Here is a 16,601-nt window from a genome sequence, read left to right as displayed (position 1 = left end):
GCTCTAGAGGAGGGATAGGAAGACTCCTGTTAGAGAGGGATCGAGGTAGAAGGTTAAGGAAGCTTTCTTAAAAGGATGGCTGGGGTATAACAAGAGGCCCGCAAGGAGTGAATGAGGTGTGTTTAGTGCTTAGGTGAGACTAGAGCGATCGATGCGATCTATTCTCTCAGGTCTGACTCGATGCTTTCTCACTGTGTAGCGGTAGACACATCTAGCCTTAACACCCCAGGACCTTTTTTTTTTTTTGCCGGCTCCTCACTGGCGCGGCAAGGCAAGGGGGCGGGCCCTCCTGCAACAAGTCAACACTGATTGGTTCTTGGGGTTTCCGGTCTCCCAGTCTCATTCTCGGTTTGGCCGTGAGACTTTTATCCACTTCCCGACCTGCGTGACGTAGGGAGAAAGGAGGGGTCGAAGGCAGGATGGCGGCTGCTGCGGCCGGTGTGGGCCGCCTAGAGGAAGAGGCGCTGAAGCGGAAGGAACGGCTCAAGGCCCTACGGGAGAAAACAGGACGCAAGGTGAGGGACGTGGAATGAGGCTGTAGTCGAGGCAGCCCGAGTCCGGGGTCCAAGCGGAAGAGCTGGGGCTAAGGGACGGCAGCTGGGAGGCGCGCCTGCGCGGATACTGGCGCATGCGTGGGGAGACTGTACCACCCCCGTACTGGGCAGTTCCGGGGCGGGTGTGAAGGCAGCTGGGCTGTGTGTAGCGTCCGCTGTAGCTCCTACCTGCCGGTGGTTGTTCGGTCGCTGCTAGTTTCAATCGGTTGTTGGGTTAGGCATGATTTTTCCCTGGCCGGCCCTACCTTTCGCTCGCACGCGGGAGTTCTTACATTAGGTAGACACTTCTGCGCACCTTGAACAGGGCCGCAGGAGATGTTGACTGCAAAAATCCCGAGGAAAAGATATCAGGAGCCGGGCGCCGTATCGCACGCCTGTAATCCCAGCAGCTTGGGAGGCTGAGGCAGGAGGATCGCGAGTTCAAAGTCAGTCTCAGCAATGGCGAGTTGCTAAGCAACTCAGTGAGACCTTGTCTCTAAATAAAATACAAAATAGGTCTGGGAGCTTTGGCTCAGTGGTTGGGTGCTCCTGAGTTCAATCGCTGGTACCAAAAAAAAAAAAAAAAAAAAAAGGTAAAAGGGTGGACTGCAGGGAAAGAGCCAGGTTCAGAAGCGTTTCCTGTGTTTTCCTTTGCCACCAAAATGGTCTGAATTTATTTCTACTTCTTTCCAAAGTAGTGGAGAGGTAGGAAAACTCTGAAGTTCACTGCTGGTGTGCAGGCGTGGGCCCTGTCACTTGAGGCTGTGGGGCTTGGAACAGATTGCTTCAGATCCGAAGCCGGGTTTTTTTCATGTCTGCAGTGGAGGAAAACATCCTCTTTTCATTCTCACTGGGTTGTTTTGTGATCTAATGGGATAATCTGTATGAAAGGGCTCGAGAGATTATAGAGTGTAAGGGTTGTTGGTTCACTTGTTGTATGGGCAAAAAATTTGTCTTTTACTCTTAAGTACAAAGAATTTTAAATATCGAAATCTACCTGGGGGAAAACAAGGACTCCACTTTCCAACTTAAAACAAAACCAAGCTGGCCGCCAGTGGGGCCTCTTTTTTCTTTCTGTATAGCTGTCTGTGTCCTGTGGGAAAGGGAAAGAGGAAGTAACAGAGAGTGAAAGCTAGCCAGATTGGCTTCTGCTTTTGTTGGCAGTCCATGGAACCCATCAGACAGTTGTCCCCTAAACAGACTGGCCCAAGAAGCTCAAGACACAGCCTTTCAAACAGTTGCATAGTCTACAGGGGCTGTTTGTTTGATTTAGGGCTCAGGTTATTGGGACCTGGTTTGAGGTCTGAATACAAGGGGCACGATGCCATTCTCAGAGCACATTGCCATGGAAAAGATGTATCAGGCCCTCAGAACTGGCCTTTAAAGAGGAATTCTCAATGGGCTGGAAAAAGGCTTGTTAATTTTTTTCCTGAATTTAAAGACTACATGAGGGCTAGGGTTGTCCGGCACGTGTGAGGCACTGGGTTTGATCCTCAGCACTGGAAAAAAAAAAAATTATAATTTTGGTTATTTTAAGTGTACCATTCAGTGGCATTAATGTAACCATACTTCAATCTACTTGCATTACTTTTTCATCATTCCAGTAGAAACTCCACATGTTAAACAGTAACTCATCATCCCTCCTTCCTTTCAACCTCTAGCAATCACCATTGTCTTTATGATTTTGATTACTCTTATGTATCCCATAGGTTGAATCAAACAGTATTTTTTCACTTAGCATAAGTGTCTTCAAGGTTTATCCATGTTGTTATGTGTGTTAATTAAAATAATCTAATTCCTTTTGTGCATGAGTATAGGGGCGGTGAGGGAGGTTCTGGGGATTGAACCCTGGGCCTCATTCATGCTAGGCAAGCACTATATCAATGGGCTACATCCCTTGCCCTGGACCATGTTTTTAATTGAGTTGTCTTTTTGTTGCTTAGTTGTAGTTGAGATGTTTATGTGTTTGATATGTTAAACTTTTAATAATTACATTGAGAATTTGCCAATATATTTTCCCATTCTTTGGGTTGTCTTTATTCTCATGGTAATGTCCTTTGGTACGCAAAAGTTGTTTTTGTTTTTTTTCTTGATGGAGTCCAATTTGACTGTTAGGATTTTGTTGTCTGTGCTTTCTATGCTTTTGCTTTCATATTTAATCCCCTCAGTTCTTGGGTGACTTTTTTTTTTTTTTTTTTTTTGGTCGTTGCTGGGGATTGAACCCAGGGTCTTTCATATACCAGGCAAATGTTCTTCCACTGAAATATATCCCCAGCCCTTGAATGGCTTTTTATTAGGGTGAATGTGTGGGGGAAAAGATAGGCAAGCATCTAAATTACTTTGAGTTAGTTTTCCACCCCATAGTGACTTCTTGCAGAACACGTAAGTGAGGAGACTGAAAAGGAAGTATGAACTGTGTGTTGCCAGCAGATAAGCTTCCATGAGTCTTCTCCTTTAGAAAGGAAGTGCTCTACGATTTTAGTTAAGTCCTTTGATGTGACAAAAGACTCCAGGGTTAAACTCTTTCTTGGTCTATACCTATTTGTCCTATGGGGATTACTTCTTGCTGGTCCCCTAGGACCCAGTGGCAAGCTCCTCGTTGAGTTCTGCGCGCCTGATTTTGCTGGAGGCCTCAGGATTTCAGCATGGGGTTGGTTTCTCACAGTTTTATCTTCTCACCCCACACCAGACTGTAAAATCCTAATTTAGTGGTATTATGGATGAATCAGATCCTGAGATGGGGGCAGGTGAAGAGAGAAAAGATTAGGGATTGTACTGTTTCCATATATTATTCAGCATAAAGCTCTATAGTAATAGGTCATGGCTCTGTATTTTACAAAGCACTTCCTTGTCAGCTCACTCAACAGGACTGGTTTTTGAGGGGGTAAGGCAAGAGGCTCAGAGGTGCTGGGATGCCAAGATCTTGGATGGGAAGTGGGGTCTCTGGGTTCCAGCCTATATAGGTCCCCCTGGGGGAAGGGTCCGTACAGGACACAGCACTGCTTGAGAAAGTGTCCTGTGATCAGCTAGCCCTGCTGGACAGGTGGAAAGATGGCATATAATGTTAGACTGTACTGCTGGGGCTCATTGCCTAGGAAAGCCAGGTGGAGTCAGGAAAATTTCATGGAAAGGCAGCTTGGAACTTGAACTGAGCCCAAGAGTGGGCAGGAGGGAGAGTATATTGAAGGAGCTGGAAAATGAGAGTGTCCTAGGAGAGCCTTCATAGGTGGAAACATTCAAGGGCACACAGGTGACAATGGAGATGCTCCATAGGGTTTGACAACAAGCACTGGGGAGTAATTAGGGCAGAGTCTGAAAGCACTGGCCTGGGTGCTTCGATGTCCAAGTTCTACAAGAGCCAAGGTTTCCAGCTAGGAGGATATCCAGCCTGGGCATACTTTGCTGTATTGTATTTGAACCTCTTCTCTTGACATTCTTCCAGAAATTCCAAGCTGAGGAGCAGGTGAGCAGTTCAAGGCTGTGTGAATGGTGCTCTGTGGTATCTCTATGTTCTCAGCAGGGTAGTGTATGGCTACTTTGTCCTCCTTTGACCTCTTTCTTCTTCAGCAGTCAAATGGAGGCTCTCAGTCAAATGGAGGCTCTCCATAGGTGATTAACTTGACACAAACACTTGCCCTTGGCTATTGGCTTTCCAGAACAGTTGGCTTGAATTGGGCTTTCTCTTGCTGCCCTGAGATGGAGAGACAGACTGACTGACTGACCAGCACCTCAAGAGTTGGGTGTGACCTTGAACTGAGCTCTGGTTGTCAACTTGCAGATTCAGCAGCAATTCCTGTTTTTTACCAGGAAGTGAATAGAACAGGACTATGCAATAGAATTTTGTGCAGTGATAGTTTTCTGTAATCTATACTGTCCTGTTCTGTCGCCTCAAGCCACTTGTGACTTTTGAGCCCTTGAAATGTGGCTGATGTGATATTTTATTTAATTTACGCTTAAATGGTCACATGTAACTTGTGGCTACTTTATTGGGCAGTAGTACATCTCTGAGGACCTGCTCCTCCTAGCCCAACTCTTTTTTTTTTTTTTTTTTTTTGGTACCAAGGATTGAACTTAGGGGCACTTAACTACTGAGCCACATCCCCAGCCCTTTTTTGTATTTTATTTAGAGACTGAGGTGCCTAGGGCCTTGCTAAATTGCTGAGGCTGGTTTTAAACTTGCGATCCTCCTATATTAGCCTCCCTAGTGGCTGGGATTACTAGCCCAACTCTTAAGAAACTGTCTTGGGGCTGGGGTTGTGGCTCATTGGTAGAGCACTTGCCTCGCACATGTGGGGCACTTGGTACTTGGTTTGATACTCAGCACCACATAAAAATAAATAAATAAATAAAGGTATTGTGTCCATCTACAACTAAAAATAAAAAATCTTTAAAAAAACAAAAAACTGTTTTTCTACCTGCATCCCATTATTCAGAGTTAAGAGGGAGAGGGTGGGTAGAGAAACCCATAAGGCCATTCAGACCAGCCTTGGGAGCTTAGGTTGGGCAGAGGACTTAGAAGTTCTGTCTTCATGGTAGGTATCTCTGGGAAATGCTGGTTCCAGGACTTCTGTGCATGTGTATCTGTGGAGTGAAGAGTGCTGTAGATGTGATTTGCACTTTCAGGAGTTGGAGAATGGGAACAATGCCAAAGTAGAGGGTATACTACTGACTTGGAGGTACCAGAGAGGGTCCCTGGCCAGTGTAGGGGGTGGGGCAAAAGAAGGAGCCAGTGGGTGGAGTCAGTAAGTGCTGAAGAAGGTATAGAGGGCAGCAGTGAGAGGGAAGGAGGTAGTGGAGAAGAGCCTGTGCTGGATGAGGAGTCAGGCTTGTCCTGTCCATCCCTCAGGAAGTTGCTTCTGGCCGGGCTTGGTGGCATATGCTTGTAACTCCAGAACTTCTCAGGAGGCTGAGGCAGGAGGATGACAAGTTCTAGGCAAGCCTGGCCAACTTAGTGAGACCCTGTCTCAAAAAATAAAAAGGGCTAGGAATTTAGTTCAGTGATAGAGTACCCTGGGTTCAATCCTCAGTAAAACTAAAAAAGCGGAAATTGCCTCTACCCCTACCCACCATGGCCACATCCCACACCTAACTGCCCTGTCACAAAGTTAGCTAAGGAGGTCACTGCATCCTGCGTTGACAGCCTTTAACAGGTTAGCAGTCATATTTGCATGGCAGTTTGTGGCAAAATGTCCCTAGTTGTTGAATTCCGGAAGCAGCCCTTTGAGGTAGCTATTGATTCATCACTGTTTGTTTAACAGATTAGGAAACCTGGGTCTGAAGGACCCTCCTGCAGTGATGCTTTAGGTTGTTGCTAACTCTAGAGTGTATCTTAGGGTCTGGCCTTGTGTCCCTCTCCATCCTTCACCTCCAGATACTTGGGAATAAGCAGCCCCAGGAAGGGGCCTCTTTGCCATCAGGCTGCTGGTGGAAGGGTAGGCCTGGTGCTACAGTGGAAATAGTGTAGCTTTTGTAGTCAATAAATCTGGTTTAAATCTTAGCTTTATTCATATCTGTGGGACCTGGAGCAAGTCTTTAAAGCTCTGAGCCTCCTCTCATTGTCTATAGAATCAAGATAACAGCTTCTGACCTCATCAGTAGCTGAGAAATAATGATGCTATGACAAGGCTGGAACAAGGGCTTTTGCACAGGCCTCTTGTAAACATGGATGTCTGTCTTCTCTTCCTCATCCTCTCAAAAGTGAGAAGGACTGGGGGCTGACAGGGTGGAGCTGGCCTGAATTTGAAGGAAGCAAAGAGATCATTCTCCTGGACCCTGCTACTTTTTTGAAGGTGGAGTTCATTTTTAGGGTAGAGTGTTACATCAAGATGAAAATAGATTTACAGAACCCCAGCCAAGATGGGGTTATGTACTCCCCATTCTTGTTAAGGCTGATCTTCTCTGCCTAGACTCCAGACCCCAATCTTGGAGACAGTGAGAGATAAAACCTTGTGGGTGGCAAGTTTGGGGCTTCCCACACCGACACCTTTTGATGAGCCAGCATTGAAACTTCGATTGGAGTCATCACTTGTGTGAAACGAAGGTATTGGATGAGTCAGAGATTCTCAGACTTATGTGTGTGTCAGGATCATCCAGGAAGACAATTTGCAGTCCCTTTTCCGGCTCTTCTCCACACCTCCTGCCCTGTCTTAGTATATACTCAAGAAACCCAGCATTCTCCTAGGTGATCCCAAGACTGCATTTTTCTGGGAATCTCTGACCACTCCCTGACGTTCTCTCACTATATGTAGGATACCTCCTTTCCCTGGAGTGGGATAGCTGCCCATCCCCCCATAACACCCAGCCACCAAACAGGTATTTATTGAATACCAGCTACGTGCCAGACCCTGGAAATACAGCTGTGAATAAGACTGCCTTCCTGTCTCAAGGGCATTTGTGGGAGGGGTAGGCAGACAGTGTACAGGAGGACAGAGAATACAATGACAGAAACTAAGGGACATGTTGAAAGAGGGTTGCACAGCTGCCTCAGGCTGGACAGACCCCTCTGAGTGGGAGATTTGAAGCAGAAGTGGGGGTGGAGGGGTGAGATGCCAGGATCTAGGGAGGAACATTATAAACTGAGCAAGAATTTAGTTGGCTTGTTTAAGGGCAGAAAGAATTCTGGCAGGGGCAGGAGTAGAGTCAGCAATAAAGATAGGGAGGCGGGTAAAGTTGGAGAGGGCCAGTGGAACCTTGGGGACCACAGAGGATGGCCTTCACTCTAAGGGTGATGGGGAACCTTTGGAGGCTGCAGCCCAGGTGATGCGCCTTGCTGTGGCTGACTGGGGAGGTAGGAGGCTCAGGTGTTGGGGCAAAGGTATATGGGCAGGGTTATAAGATGTCCTGACAGATGGACTGTGGAGATGATGGGGGTTCCTGTTCCAAGATGATGAAGTACAAGGGAGAGTGGTTTTGAAGGGGAAACTAGGAGTCTGGCTTTAATGGTCTGAGATGACTGCCAGGCATCTGAGTGGAGACAGATGAAGGCATCTAGCCTAGAGATAGATACTTAAATAGGATAGGTACTTGAATAGGCAGGATTTGAAACCCTGGGGCTAGATGAAGCCTTTTGGGAATAAAACTCAGAGAATAGAGACAGAATGAGGGGTCAATTTGTGCTCTGAGGCTCACTCATCCTGTGGGTATTTAGGAGGAGCTGAAGAGAAGACACTTGGTATGGGGCCGTGGGGCTGAGAGAAGCTAGGAAAGGACTGAGAATGGGTTTTGGCAAGATGAGGTGGTGGGTGAGCTTGATCTGGCTGTCTCAGAGTATGTGGAAGAGAAGGAGTCATTGGGGCCAGCCAGATTTAGGTGCAGCATAGTCACCATAACCCCACTGAGAATGGAACCTTCTTTCTCCTGCTGCTTTTTTTTTTTTTTTAATATTTTTTTAAGTTGTTGATAGACTTTTACTTACTTACTTACTTACTTATATATATGCGGTGCTGAGAATTGAACCCAGTGCCTCACACATGCCAGGCAAGAGCGCTACCGTTGAGCCCCAGCTTCAGCCCCTCTCCTGCTGCTTTAAGGCCTCATTGGACCCCAACTATTGAGACTCTCTGGTCCTCTCAGGAGGGGTAGCACACATCAAAGCACTGCCTGTGGCCTGGCTCAGGCCTCACCCATACTGTGATGCTGGCAGCCTTCCTGCTGGGGCCCAAAAGTGATTTATCTCCAGGTCTTCAGATTGCTGCTCTGTTCCCCTGCCTGCAAGGGCAGACGCCAGGGCTATGCCATTTCCACATGGGCTGCTCTGCCTCTGATCAGACTGCCTTATTTGCTCATGGTCCCCTGTACTAGAGATTGTCTGGATAGATTGCTTTTGCCCCTTGCCCTTCTACTCTGCTAATCCTGGGTCCATGCGTGCATAAGTAGGTCTCATGTCCCTGGGCTTATACTTCCTCAACTGGGAGATGGCCACAGTAGCACCTACACCAGGGTGAAGATGAAGTAAGACCGTGTGTCATGGAGGGAGTTGGGAGTTGGGAAGTGTGCTAATGTGCATTTGTTCTTTCACCTTAGTCTTGTTTTGCTGCTGGTGGGGCCCTCTTTATTTTAAGGATGGGACAGCTGAGACCCAAAGAGCAAGAGCTGGTGTAGAGTCACACAGGACTTACCTCCCATCCTCTGACCCTTCTTCCCTTCCTGGAGATGGGTATGGGGAGCCTACTTCCTGGCTGAGTTCGGTGGCCACTCTTCCTTTGAGGTGGAATTGGTGTTGGACCCAGCTGAAGCTGTGTTGAAGGGCTCTGCTGTGGACTATGGGGAACAGAGTGGACCTTCCCTTGGCTTGTTTTGATATACTGGGAGGAAATAGCTTGCTTCCACAAAGGATGAGTCTCTTTCTGAGTTTCTAAGGGCAGGACTTGTACTGAGGCAGGTGAGTGGCCTTTGGAGCCTTGTTGGCTGGAGCAGCCTCCATGTAGGAGAAGAGCTTCTAGACAGTAGTGAGACAATGTCCCTCTTTTTAGCTGTGCTATTGGCACAGCTGTTCCCACTGTGGTCTCCCCTTTGGGTGATTTCTGTGGTTTTTCAGCATGTCCCAAGGCCTCATTCATGAGGGAGGGACAAGGAATTGGAACACAAAGGAATCTTGAAGTTCAAACAGGTTTTTATTCTTTCTATTAGCTTTTGCAACAAAAGAATTTATGTGATTTTAATGGTGACTCCCTCTGTTGTTTTCTCCTATCTCCTGGAGCTTGGAGGGCTATGGCAGTGTCCAAGCTACTGTCTCTTGGGTATTCTTGGGGTCCCTGGGAGAGAGAGAGGCTTCTCTTTGGAGAACTTTTTTCTTGGAGTCTTCTAGAGTGAGTTCTCATTTTAGATTTTAACAATTTTGTCTTGGTTTCTAGGTGGGCTTAAGTTTTTTAACATTTTAAAAGAATTTTTTATTCTTTATTTTTTGCAGTGTTCATGATCAAACCACTGAGTTGTACTCCAACCCTTTATTTATTTTTTAAAAAATTTTATACAATCTCACTAAGTTTCCCAGGATGGCCTTGAATTTGTCATCCTCCTGCCTCAGCCTCCTGGATTAAAAAGAACTGTGTATGTGTTTGTGTGTTAGTTACTGGGAATTGAGCCAGTACTCAGCTCTATCACTGAACTACATTCACACTTCTTTTTTGTTTGTTTATTTATTATTGAGTACTGGGGATGGAACTCAGGGGCACTTGTGTATTGAGCCATAGCCCCAGCCCTATTTTGTATTTTATTTAGAGACAGGGTCTCACTGAGTTGTTTGCACCTCACTTTTGGAGAGGCTGACTTTGAACTCCGGGATCTTCCTGCCTCAGCCTCCCAAGCCACTGGAATTGCAGACATGGGCCACTGTGCCCGATATTTTTGTTGATTTTTTATTTGAGATAGAGTTTTACTAAATTGCCCAAGCTGGCCTCTTTTTTTTTTTTTTTTTTTTTTGGTACTGGGGATTGAACTCAGGAACACTTTACCACTGAGCCACATCCCCAGCCCTTTTTAATATTTTATTTAGAGACAGGATCTTGCTGAGTTACCAAGGGCCTCACTAAGTTGCTGAGGCTGGCTTTGAACTCTGTATCCTTCTGCTTCAGCCTCCTGAGCTGATGGGATTACAGGTGTGAGCCACCACGTCCAGCTACAGTGCCACTTTTAATTGAATTATATTATACATAGTGAAAAGTATACAAATCAGGAGTTATTTATCTATAAAGTGAACACAGATCACTGTGTGGGTCAGTTACTCACTTTAAAAACATGATAGCATCCCTCGGTACCTTTCCTGCTCCCATCTAGGTGCTTACACACATAGTAACCTCTAGCACTGCATGTTGACTTTTCTGACCTTTGAACTGTACTCAAATGGTATCATACAATTTGTGGCTTATATTCTTTCATCCATCATTATACTTGTTAGTTGTTGGGGATGGCATGCATTAGCTCATTCTTGTTACAATATTCATTCCACTCTGGGTCTTTAGACTGGAGCTGTTACGGATTATGGTGCTGTTCCAAGTCTTGTATATAAGTGTGTTGGTGAACACATGTACACATACCTGTTAGCTCTATGCTGGGAGTGGAATTAATAGGTTACAGGGCATATAGAGGATAGATCCTGCCAGTTTTCCAAAATGGCAATAGCCTTTCATACTCCTACCAGCAGTGTGTGAGACTTCCTCTCTAGTCCTTGGTGTGGTTGGTCTCTTTCATGTAGGCTGTGCTGGCGAGGTGTATTGGTATCCCTTTGTGGTTTAAACTTGCATTTCCTTCCTAAATAACAAAGTTGAATATCTTTTCATGTTTGTGTGAAGTGCCTGGTCAAGTCTTTTGTCCTCCTCTTTTTTACTGGATTTGACTGACTTTTATTTTTGACCCTTGATTTCTACAAATTCTTTGAGTCTTTTGTTCATTTGCATTGCAACAACTATCTTCTGCTCTGGGTGTTGACCTTCATGCTTCAATTGTACCCCCTTCCTTTTTTTTTCTTTCTTTTTTTGTGGTACTGAGGATTGAACTCAGGGACACTGTACCACTGAGTTGCATCCCCCCGCCCTTTTATTTTTTGAGATAGGATCTTGCTAAGTTGCCAAAACTGGCCTTGAACTTGGGACCTCCTGCTTAAGCCTCTAGAGTCACTAGGATTATAGGCTTAGCTTAATTGCATTCTTTGATGAACAGAAGTTATTAAATGTAGTCCAATTTATTATTTTCAGCTACCTAATATATTTTGTAGTCCTTTTAAAAGAAATTGTTTATACCCAGGTCATGGTGATATTTTCTCATGGTATATTCTAGAACTGTTATTATTTTACCTTTTACTTTTACATCTCTAAACTATCTAGAATATATTTACTTTTGTGTGGTATGAGGTAGGGTTGAGATTCTTTTTTTTTCCTATATATAGATACCAGTGACTCAGCAGTATTTATTATTTGGCATTCATTTTTTTAGGAAGATGATCTCCTTGTAAATGGCTGGCATGCAGTGTTTTTGATAGTGCTATTAACCTCCCCCAACACCTTGATAATAATCACAGTTATGATAATAACAGTAGTAATAGCAGCTGCTAATTTTTTTTTAAATGTTACTAAGCCTCAGTTCATGCCAGCCTGAGTAGATAAGCAGCTCTTTAAAGGCAGGAACAACTTTGAAAATATTATTATTGTTATTTTGGTCCTGGGGATTGAACTAAGGGGCACTCAACCACTGAGCCACATCCCCAGCCCTATTTTATACTTTGTTTAGAGAGGGTCTCACTGAGTTGCTTAGCACCCCTGGGATTATAGGTGTGTGCCCATTGTGCCCAGCCTGAGGATTATTTTAATAAAACATTCAGTCATGTCCAAGGTGCCACACAGAGGTGACGCAGTACTGGGCATACTGCATCCCATGATTCTGAGCCCCCTGGGCTTTGTGCACCAAAAGGAGGATTCACCTTAGACTCAAGGGAGAGCAGGAACTGCCAAGCCAGGTCTTCAGGGCTGCCTTCTGGACCTGCCATCCAGACTCTGTCCATGTTGTGAACCAGCTGATCACAGATGTTCTGACTTGAAAGATGAGCTGCCTCAAACAGCTGCTTCTAGGTCAGTTGTTTCATACATGGGCAGCGTGTTTAAGTGGTGGTTTTCTGTGGAACACTGTACACGATTTGACCAGGATTTGGTTGATCTCTAGAATGGACACTGAGAACTATAATACGGAATTGAAATGCACTTCATGTAATTCATTGTTGCCAGGAGAGATGTGTTCCATGTTTTATCTTGGGCTCCTTAGGAACACCTCCCCACAACGTGCACCCACATACTTCCCATACACCTCCAACAGTACAACCCCATAGCCCCAGCCCACCTCTAATGCATGTATGTACACATGAACATACACCAGCATACTCCCCACATCCTCCTCCTTGCAGACAATGCACCCTGCATCTCCTCCTGCTCCCCCAACTTCACAACATGACAGAACTCTCCCAGCCCTATCACCAAAGTCCTCCCCACACAGCACCTTTCACTCCTTTCATACTCACTTCTCATATACCCCAACACCCCAACGCTACCCACATCTCACACCTACACACCCCAACACCCCCCACCTCCATAGCTACAACCATTCCACCCACTCCCTAAGCAGCTGGGAGGGTCTAGACAGTGGTCAGAGGTCTGGGAGACTCCAGTGGAGACCGCTGTGCTTCTATCATGTGCGGCCCTCCTCCTGCAGGGCCCTACCCTTGACCCTAGAGCCCTAGCTTTTCCCCGGTTTTGTTTTGGAGAGAAGCAACAGCTTGTACTCTTGACAGAGTTCCAAGAGGAAGAACAGTTGCTGTGGTGACGACTCCCTGTGGGGAGTAAAATCTACACTGGGGCTGTTTTGATTCAGTGTTCTGAAGAGCTGCTCTGTCTAGAGAAAATGTGAGGGATGGGGCAAAACACTTTTGTCCTTTTAAGGTTAGCCCCCTTCCCCTCCCATTGTTTTATTTATTTTTTCTTTTTATTTTGTAGTTGGACACAATATCTTTATTTTATTTATTTTTAGTGGTGCTGAGGATTGAACCCAGGGTCTTGCCCATGCTAGGCGAGAGCTTCACCACTGGGCCACAACCCCAGTCTCCCTGCTCCCATTGTTTTTAGGGCAGGGCATCTGCTAGATTTCTTGCCAGGTAATTTGGATCCTAAAAAAAAAAAAAGTACCTGTGTTTGCTGTGTGGGCCAGGCTTTCCTGCTCTGGGTCCAAGACACAGGCAGCCTCCTCCTACCTAGAGGAATGAGAGTGAGCGTTCGAGTTATTCTCCCAAGGCTCTCATCTGCCAGGCATGGGGCTGTCATCACTGTTACTGTTGAGTGCCACTGTGCACTGGGCTTGGGGAATGAAGTCAGTGAGGCTGGCTGGCTCTTGCCTTGAGCGAGGTAAGGCTGGGCCTAGCCAGGAGACTGGCCTCTGTACCATCAGTTATAATACAATTTGCTGCCCACACAGTGGAGGGATGTCACGTCCCGGAGGGAGGACTTGCCGCAAGGTGTGGTTATGACACTTGCATGCAGTGGCTGCATGGACTGGGGGCCTCTGAACCTAGTATGGTTGCATGTACCCCACTTCTTCTCTTTGGTTGGCTTATGGATCATGTCTTCTTGTGGACTCTGTGTCCAAACTGTGACACTCATGGAATCTGGCCTGGTAGAGATGCAGGGAAAATAATTAAGGATAGATTGAGTACAGGGCATGGAAGAGGAGGAGGGATTTTTATGCAGAGGAAGAGCAGAACAGGCAGGAGTGGAAAGGGTCTGAATTCAGGAAGATGGGCCTTAGAAGCTCCTTCCTCCTCCCTGGCCCCTGCACATAGTGCCTGCCTTGTCTTGCTTGGACTTTTACTCTGCATGCAAGAAGGTCTGCCCTCTGACTGTGGCCAGGGAGGGGTTGGGTCTTTCTCTGGATGACACTGCTGCTCTGATTGAAGGAATGAGGCATGAATGGGAGGATCTGATATATAATCCTGCAGGGGGTGGGAGGGCATCACCCTGAAGACACAGGCAGAAACCTCAGCCTCTATTGTCATGAAGGTGGTGAGCCCCTGACCAAGGACTTATTCACCTGGACACATTGCAGAGCTGTCACAGCATATATAGTCCCTTGCTTAATGCCACTTTGCAGTTGAAGAAACTGAACCTCTGAGAAACTAAACAACTCACCTGCAGTTCCACAACAGGTACATGTGACTTTGCTTTATCAACCTTTCAGCTGAGCACATAGGCTTAAAAAAAAAAAAAAAAAAAAAAAAGCTTTGCTTTGGTCTAGGGATGTAGCTCAGTGGTAGATTGCTCACCTAGCATGTGTGAAGCCCTGGGTTTCTTTTGCAGCACTGCAAGAAGAAAAAAAGTGCTTTGTTTTCCAAAGAAGTGTGTGTAGGTGAGGATTATAAGACCTTGTTTAAGCAGTGTTTTTCCCCACAAATAAATGTGCCAGCTCTGACTCGTAGTTTAAATTTGGATTTTAATTAGGATATTATCACTTGTGGATCACACCAGAGAGGAGACAGCTGTCTTACCTTTACTTCTCAGACTGTGATACTTTGAGAAGCAGCTGATCAGAGGTTAAAATAGCTTCTGGTTTCCTAGGATCTTCAACAGACTTTGCTGTTCTGTAAAACTCTGATTTATCTGAAAATTGACTTGTAAAGAATTTTGCTTTCTAAACTTGAGTACCTCATTTTGGGGCCCAGTACATTTCATAAAAGCTCAGTTTGTATTGCATTTTGGGGAATGGAAAGATGGCCCCCAGGTCAGATGAGGGCTTTGCATCAGCAATTGGCCTTTGCGGTGGTTAGATGTGGGGAGCCTATTGGGACCGGCTTACAGAGCACTTATCATCCTGAGCCCTGGCTTCACCATTTGCAGAGTGGGTTTGGGATCTTTTCTCTTCCTGCATCTCCCAAGGTCTCCCTATGATTGGACAAACTGTAAAAGATAAGAACTTTGACCCCTACAAACTGCTGCACACATTATTAGGCTACTACTATCACTGGCCACAAGTAGCCTAGGCAGTTAGTTGCTAGCAACAGAAATCCATTTGTGTTGATTTTAGAAGAAAACAAAGCACTGTGTATTTGTTTTTTTTTAAAAAAGACAGCCAGCCTTGGAGGTACCTGGCTAGAAAGAAGCCCAGCATTCATGGAAAAACTGAAAAGTTGCACAGTGAGGAGACCATTATCGTCTTAAGTGCTGGGCATTGAAGCTTGTTTTGCTGCCTCTGTGCCCTGGGATCAGATTCTAATCAGCCTTTCTGCAGCTGCCTTCAGAGAGAAGCCAGCCCCCACCTCACCCCCACCATCCTGAGATGGAGCAATAATGCCAGAGTCACCTTTCTGCCGCAAGGCAGGCTGGGAAAGTGAGTGTTGGACACCTTTGGTTTTCGTAGTACAGAGTAGGTCCTTCTTCCCCCAAAGCTCAATGTGGAGCCTTCCCAAACGAAGCAGGGCTCAGTCACTGAACAGCCCACAGGAAGACTTGGGGAACCCAGACTTTAGTCCGTCTCCTGCATCACTCCAGGTGATGTGGTAAAGTGGCAGACCAGTCAACTTGAGGTCCAGAGACCTGAGGTCTTGCACTAGCTTCTCCCATTCTCTTGCTGCACACTTTACCTCTGGCCCTCTGGATAAATGCGTTATGAGTGTTTCCCTGCAGCTGTATGTCCAGAGTCTATTCTGAACCACAGTAGCCCTCAGGCAGCTGGTCACTTCCTCCTCTGGGTTACCAGCTTGAAGAAGAGGGATGTGCTCTGAGAGACTCTTCAACTGGGTCATGTGTTAGAGTCATGACCCTGGAGTAGGCTGCCCACTGAACCTTCAGATTCCCAGATCTTACCTGGGAAGATTCTGGTTTGGTGGGCACTGTGGTTGGATATAGTTCACCCTGCACTAGATGATATCTGAGCCTTTGCAGCGCTACCAACTGTGGGTTTTTAAATATATATATACACACACACACATATATACACACACATATATATTTATACATATACATACATATATATATGTTTATTTCTCATTTGGTCTAAGAATGGACGTGGCAGTTGTGCAGAAAGCAAAACTGTGGCTGTTTATTTGAAAGCATGATGCAGACAGGAAACCTCACTTTACATGCTCATCCATTTTTTATTAGCTGTGAGCCATTTTTTAAGTCTCTTAGTTTTCTTGAAGCTGGTTGAATAGGATGATGATATCTGATCCACAGGTAGTTGTGGGGGTCAGAGTCCTGGTGGGCATATTGTTGCACTGTGAACTAATTACTAGCAGTACATGATGCTGTTAAGCTGGAAGGGGCTGTCCCTCCAGAAAGACTCAGAGGCAGCTGCCCTCTGCTGTCTTTGGGGTATGAAGGTAGCTTTCCTAACCCACATCCGGCTTGTTCTTTCAGTGGCTTCAACCAATGACCTTTGCATTTTCCTTTCTGGCCCTAGCTAAACGATCTTTATAAATATATCTAGTCACAATGTTGCTACTGCCCTACCTGTCTTCCCTCTTCAACTGCTGCATCCCACTACATCTGGCTCTTGCTGGTTTCTCAGTGCTTGTGGGGTAAATGTCATCTTACTCTCTCC

At 45.9% G+C, this 16,601-nt stretch overlaps 1 protein-coding gene across 2 annotated transcripts in view; it reads left to right on the top strand.

Annotated features, from left to right (window-relative positions):
- Nucleotides 1-362: 362 nt before the first annotated feature.
- Nucleotides 363-16,601, top strand: part of Ccdc12 (coiled-coil domain containing 12) — a 48,692-nt gene continuing 32,453 nt past the window's right edge. The window contains exon 1 of one of the 2 annotated variants that reach the window (XM_076844740.2): nucleotides 363-515. In XM_076844740.2, coding sequence (XP_076700855.1) covers nucleotides 420-515 — 96 coding nt within the window. In that variant the 5' untranslated portion in view covers nucleotides 363-419. The remainder of the gene's footprint in view (nucleotides 516-16,601) is intronic. The other variant, XM_076844751.1, reaches the window with a different exon arrangement.

Source organism: Callospermophilus lateralis, chromosome 1 (genome assembly GCF_048772815.1).
Source record: "Callospermophilus lateralis isolate mCalLat2 chromosome 1, mCalLat2.hap1, whole genome shotgun sequence".
Classification (NCBI taxonomy): Eukaryota; Metazoa; Chordata; class Mammalia; order Rodentia; family Sciuridae; genus Callospermophilus; species Callospermophilus lateralis.
The sequence above is the reverse complement of the archived record's forward strand: the minus strand, read 5'-3'. Positions and strand labels throughout refer to the sequence as shown.